We start from the raw sequence: 7,073 nt of genomic DNA, 5'->3' as shown, positions 1-7,073 counted from the left end.
GATGACAATTGTAGAGTTGGTGGGAAGACAAAAATTTGGGTATGAGATTGGAATCTAAAGAGATGCACATATGGCTAAACAAAAAGCAATCACAACAAGGCTGGAGTGGACTACGTATGTACAATATTATCACTAGTAGCTAGACATTCTTTTTGCAATATATATTTGTCAAATTTTTATATACATTTTTGGAGACATTTATAAAATAAATCCTGAAGTTGACACTTATTTACAGGGATGCCATTAACATTAAATAATTAATTTAATAAACAAATTAACTTTACTTATATTCGATTTTTTTTATAGAAACTAAGTGTATTAAAAGGTAACAAAATGAATTTGTTTGAAGGGGGCCAATTGTAGAAACTGAGTTTCACACATTGAATTTGTTTGAAGGGGGGAACAAATTCAATAAAGCTATCTCTCTAAGAAATCGGATCAAAACTAACAAGCAAAAGGGAATTGAAATCTCTTAGAAAACAAGCTAGGGTTTTGCTCAAGAATAATGAAGAATTAGAGTTTTGTATTAATTGCCGGATGCTTTACAAAGAGGAGGTATCCCTCTATTTATATGAATGCATTGATTACAAGATAAGTCTATTTTCCTTACATCTCGGATTGAAGATATGGTAAACTTCCTCTTTTGATGACCAGATCGGGCTCAGGGAGGCGGTTGAGTGACTTCGTCGGGCTTCTACTTATAGGCCCGTTTAGCTGTCCCAAAAGAGGGGGTTCCTCGGTTTAGTTAATGTGCAGAGTTACTCGGTTTACCTTCGGTTTAGGTCGGTATGTTGTGGGTGCTATATCCCGCACCAACAATTAATCCCCCCAGTTCGGCAGATTCGATTATCCATCCGAGTTTCCGAACTATAAGAGAAAATATTCGATCTAAACTTTAGGAAAACTAAATTCCGAGCACGCGAACTGATATGAGTGCGGGTCGCGATCATTTACTGAGTCTTTCACAAAGACAAAATAGGCCATGTCCTTAGGCTGGACACGGGAACCATGTTATTGGCTTCAAAACGCGGCGTTGTGCGTCAGGACTCGTTGCCTCGTTAAAACATTTTCCAGTAAACCTCATGGGAAAAACCCGAACTAAGGAAAAAGAGTACGAGTCATGATCTTAACGTCTTTGGTGCCCTCGTCCTTGGATAAGGACGAAGGTCGTACGGACGGTCTCGCCGATGGTTGTCTTGGCTGAGTCGATCTCTCGGTCTTCTTGGACGAATGCTTGGACGAAGTGGTTGATCTTCTGTATTGAAGTCCTGGATGAGCTATTGGTCTGAGTTGTACCGTAGGTGATATGAGTGTCCGAGAGGTGTCCGGGTCCGGCTCAAGTGTTCCTAGACAGGATGTTGATGAAAAGTCAATTGGATAAACATGCGTGTATATGTACGTAGTAGTTTTTTTTTTGGCGTGTAACTGCAGCATTTAATGCTGACACAGTTCGCAGCGCAATCTGACTGTCCTTGGCGAATATGCTCTTACCATATGATTGGTGTAAAAAATATTGGGACTCAGCGGTTATCTCCCCTCCCCTTCACTATAAATAGGATGGGAAGAGGTATGATGAGCATCTCACATCCAATTCATAGAAGAACACAATATGCCAATAACAACCCGATCTGCGTGGCATGGCTCGGGACCGAACTGAGTTTATACGAGGCATGGCTTGGTTTTTTTTAAACTGATGAGTTTGGATTTCCGATCCTACGCCATCATGTTGAAGAGATCCCTCACAATAACGATGCATAAACAATCAAGAATGCTAGGCATGTGGTAAAGAGGATAGCAAATCAAATGCATATGATCAAGTGATAATGATTTTCAAGTTCATGCGTTTTGTTGATTCTATATGGCATGAAGATATCTAGTGTGAGATGATTTGAGCAAATCATATATGAATGTATAGAAAACTTATCTTGGTGAATGTGTCGGACAGAATGCATATGTTTCAGAAACTTGGTGATAGCTTCTGGTAGAAATAACCGATTGACATGAAATTGGTCTTGTTAGACAGATGAGCGTTCGGGATTCAATTTGACACGTAGATCGTCGTCTGGTTCTTTATAGAACGACTGGAAATGGCTTTCAAAGTCGGTTCTTTTGACAGGTCGGATCTGTGATTTAGAGTTTTAACAGATTATCTCAGGTTTAGAGAAATCGATGATAAATTTATGCAGACAGATCGGATTGAGACGAGGTATATCTTGTTAAAAAGATAAGCCTCCGGGCTTCAGATATGTAGTAAGGCGTCTGCTTCTTCCTATAATACCAGGAAATTGCCTTCAAATCTTGATTTTTGACAGACCGGATCAGCGATTTAGGGTTTTGACAGATCGCACCAGTTGAAGAAAATCTGTGATAAGTTTCTTGAAACAACTCGGATTGAGGCGAGGTCGGTCTTGTTAGAACCATAAGCCTTGGGGCTTCTGATTTATATGCTATAAGACGCCTGGTGCTTTCCAGATCGATGGTAAACGTCGTTAAAAGTCGGCTTACTTTTAAGGTCGGTTCTGCGATATAGAGGTCTGACAGATTAGACCAGTTGAGGCAGATTGGTGATAAATTTCTTGAAACAGCTCGGCTCCAGGCGAGGTCGGTCGTGTTGGAACGATAAGATTCGGGACTTCATACTGATATGCAGATCGCCTAAAGGTCTATCTGGATCGCTAGGAATATTTTCATGATGTGAGACAATCTAACAATTGCGGACAGGCTGCATCTGCTCAAGCAAATTGGTCGTAAGTTGAGATACAAAGCACCGATTGAGGCGTGGTTGATCTTGTTAGAAAGCTAAGTCTCGGAGCTTCAAGTTTATATGTATATCTATTCTTGGTTCCTTCTAGATCGGTGGCCAACTGCTCTTAAAGTTGTGACGGCGAGCTGATAGCTAGGGAAGCTAAGCGATCTAGGAGAAAAGCTAGGCAGTTGGGCGATCTGGAGAGGTAGGTAACAAGTTGGGCGACCTGGAGAGGTAGGCGACAAGCTGAACGACCTGGCAAGGTAGGCGACAAGTTGGGCGACTTGGAGAGGTAGGCGACAGGCTGGACGACCTGGAGAGATAGGCGATAAGCTGGACGACCTGGAGAGGTCGGTGACAAGTTGGACGACCTGGAAAGGTTGGTCACATTTGCAATGGTATACATGTTTTATTTCCCTATTTTATAAAGAGGTGAATGAAGAAGTTTACTTCAGAAGTAAACCCGTTTCTTTAATTGATAAAAAATTGAAAATTTGGTTGATAAAAAGTAACTTTTAGATGAGTTTTTGCATATTAAATATCTTTAAAGATGTTGCGTGTTCCACCTAGCATGACGGGTTTGGACTATAAAACTAACACTAAAACTATTAGTTTATTTCATATACTATAGATTTGTAGGCATAGTTTGGAAAACTAACTTATAAATTATTTAGTATATGAACTACAAAATATAACACATACTTTTTAATATTCCAAAAAATAAAAATAAAATGTATACACATAAAAATATGTACTAACATACCATATAGACATATACCTCTGTTTAATTATCAAAAACAAAATAAGTGTTTTAAAATTTTATATTCTATCTAGCTATTAAAAAATATAATGTAATTAGGTTCTAAATTGTATAAAACGTAAGAAGAAGAAGAAACATTCTAAACAAAATTATAAATTAATTAGATAAAAGTTAATTAATTGAGAATTTGAAAACTAAATATCATAAAAATTATTATTTCAAATGCAATAATTTATAATTTAGTCCCACGGTGTACTGCGGTTGAAAACCTAGTTTCTAGTAAACATTAATTATTTTTGTTAATTTGTTTCATTTTCATAAAATTTGAAAAAAAAAAAAAAAAAAAAATGCATGTTCAGATTCAAATTGATGAAGAATTTCGTCTTGGTTAAGTTGGGTTGGATCTCTTATAAACTTACTGAGTAAATTTATATAAACTAGAAAATGGGCTCGACTCGAGTCAGTGGGTGTGAAGTTGAAGGGACTTTATAAATCCTAAAATGCTTTCACTCTAAAATGTTAAACCCTAAAATGTTATAACTCTTGTCCTTTGTCTTAAACATTTGTCTCTCCTATTGAGCATCTCCCGCTTCATCTTCTCCAATTTATTTGCCAAGTCACTTGCAGAAGAAACGAACGGACTCTTTGAACTAGTCTCTCTCTCTCTCTGTTATGGCCGTTGTACCCAACCATGGCAGTCGTAGTCGCAATCGCTACCGTAGCATCTCGTTCCGACACTCCCTAGATTCAAGAAAGAAACGCACAATCTCGGACAAACCTGTTTCTTCGTCTGCTTGTAAGAACACAACAATATCGAGATTGAGTCTTAGACAAGACTTTCACACCTGTTGCAGAGGATTTCTTAGAATCAAATTGTGGGTTCGTGCTTCCCTGTTACTGAAAAAGAAAGCAGCAAGGCGTCATCATAGAGATGATGATCTCTGTAGCAACCATAAAGATTCAAAAGCCCACGTTGTTGAAGTTGTCGATGATAGGATTGAGGGACATTCTTCCACGGATGGGAGTGGTGGTAAAAAGAAGCTTGTTGAGGTGATTCAAACCATAACACTCTTTAATTTCTTGTTTTAATCTTCGAAATCGCAAATGATATGACTTTGTTAATTAGGAGGATATATATATAACGAAAAGATGATGAGATTGTTTTAGATTTCATTATTTAAGCGCTCTCGTATTCATTTTTGTTTGAAGTTTTCTCGTGAACCTTTCCTACCGCTCAAAGAGGAGGAAGTAGCTCAAGTCAACAGTGCCTTCTCTGAGACGAATAGGTATTTTAATTTGTTGTCTTTTTCAGAAAGCATGATTCTTTCTGATTGTGAGAGAATTTAACCACAGTTCTTTTTTGTATTGCTGCTACTATCTCAGAATGAAGATTTTGGTTTCGCATAAAAAATCCTCTATTCAAATCACTGGAAGTACTTTACAATGCCTAATGCCAACTCAATGGCTTAACGACGAGGTACTTTGAAGCTATTTTTTATTCTTCCGTCATCTGTTCCAGACTCCTTATGTTTTTTTGTTTTTGGTTTTTTTTTGCCATTATTTTGTTTTTATAAGGTCGTTAATCTCTATCTCGAGCTGCTGAAAGAGAGAGAAACTAGAGATCCCCAAAAGTTCTTCAAGTGTCATTTCTTCAATACCTTCTTTTACATTAAGGTTTGCTTTCTGTTTTAGTTCTCATCATGCTTGTATGTTTCCTCATTTAGATTGTTCTTGCGGCCATGAGCTTCGCAGCCTATATGTATTTTTAAATTACATCTGTTCAGCTGGCACGCGACTCCGGTTACAACTACCAAGCTGTCAGGAGATGGACTGCCTACAGCAAGCTAGGATATAATCTTATTGACTGTGACATAGTGAGGTTTCCCTTTTTGTTATATGTTTTTTTCCTCAAATATTATAATCCAATTTGATTGATGATGTTGAAACCTGTGCAGATATTTGTTCCGATCCACTTAGGTACACACTGGGCCGTGGCAGTGATTAACAATAGGGAACACAAGTTCATGTATTTTGATTCATTGAATGATGAAGTATTTGGTCCTACAATTTTGGATGCTCTGGTACGGTATAGCTTATATTGATGATTAAACTCTCTGTCCATAATTTGGTACTTTGGAGATGCAATGCCATGATCATGGAACCAATATTTTATTGTTTCAGGCAAAGTACTTGGTGGATGAAGTAAAAGACAAGAATGAAAAGGATATTGACGTCAGTTCATGGGACAAGATACTCGTGAACGAATCTCCTAAGCAACAGAATAAGTATGTCATACCCATTTTGCTATGTCATTGATCACTTCACTTGTAAGGAATATTATCTTAGTTACATTATTAGCATACCCTCCTTTTGTAGAATCTTCCAAACATTCATTGTCTATATATGAAAAAAAAAACAATGTTTTCTCATAGTTTGCTGCTACTGTTACGTTACCTAGATTAGTTTTGTAATACCATCTTCTCCAGTTACAAGCTTATTTGATTCCTTGTCTGTTATAGCACTTTTTGTGTTGTGCAGTTAAGAGATCTACTGACACTAGTCTTTTGTAATAATTCTCAGGTACGACTGTGGGATGTTTATGCTTAAATACATTGATTTTTACAGTAGAGGACTGAGTCTACAGTTTAGCCAGGTAAATAAGAGATGATGTCCAGGTCTGCGGTTTGCTTATGAATCCGTGTGTATCAATATTCAGTTCTCTCATCCGGTTCAAACATGATTGCTTAGCAAACCCGTTTAGAACAGATGAGAATTAATTGGTTAGGTACTTGTGAAACGTATATATATGTGTTAAGAGACTGATGACTAGAAAAGATGTTGTTGTAGGGTTTTTTGTTGTTGTATGAACAGATGAGAATTCATTTCCTCTTTGATTTCTTTTTGCAGAAACACATGCCATACTTCAGGTTAAGAACAACAAAGGAGATACTGAGACTGCAAGCCGACTAATAATATTACCCCTTCTTGGTGACATTAGCTTGCTATATTTACAAAAGCCAACATTAATATGTATTAGATAATAAGCCTCCTCTTAGAGATATCTTTCTGGGCGTTTCTCACTGGATTGCTTTTGTATTTGGCCCCAAATAAATAATAAAAACCCATAAATGGGTCTATTAACCCGAGAATCGTTGCTGTTGGAAGCATTCCGAGCAACACCTTAACAACGATATGTGAAACTCTCATGAGTGGTTGGTACGTAAATATAGAAGCGAGATATTTTTTTTTTCACCATTTCTTTTTCTCTTTCTTTCTCTCTTCTCTCTCGTTTCTGAAGGCGAAAGACGATGCGACTCTTGATGAAATCGGAGAAAACAATGGATTCACGTTGATTCCATTAATTTTTCCGGCGTAAACTGGTTGTTTGTTGGTTACCCGGAGGCGATGGCTTCCAGATCGGCAAAACCGTTAGATTTGACAATGACGCGGCTATTCTGGTGGGACAATGGCGGCGGCTGTTTCTGGTGGTGCCCTGAAGCTAACGGCGAGGTCCAAACCCTAACGAATCGGAGGGAGAAGGTTCATTTCTCATGTCTGATTGGTTGC

General features: G+C 37.8%; 1 protein-coding gene across 1 annotated transcript; it reads left to right on the top strand.

Moving 5' to 3' along the window:
• Positions 4,179-6,476, top strand: LOC104720716 (putative ubiquitin-like-specific protease 1B). Its single transcript, XM_019230825.1, has 9 exons — positions 4,179-4,556; positions 4,716-4,792; positions 4,890-4,983; positions 5,082-5,180; positions 5,291-5,380; positions 5,462-5,587; positions 5,688-5,791; positions 6,087-6,159; positions 6,414-6,476. The coding sequence occupies exons 1-9, from the start codon at positions 4,179-4,181 to the stop codon at positions 6,474-6,476; spliced, it is 1,104 nt and encodes a 367-aa protein (XP_019086370.1).

Source organism: Camelina sativa, chromosome 10 (genome assembly GCF_000633955.1).
Source record: "Camelina sativa cultivar DH55 chromosome 10, Cs, whole genome shotgun sequence".
Lineage (NCBI taxonomy): Eukaryota > Viridiplantae > Streptophyta > Magnoliopsida > Brassicales > Brassicaceae > Camelina > Camelina sativa.
This window is presented reverse-complemented; position numbering and strand designations above follow the sequence as displayed.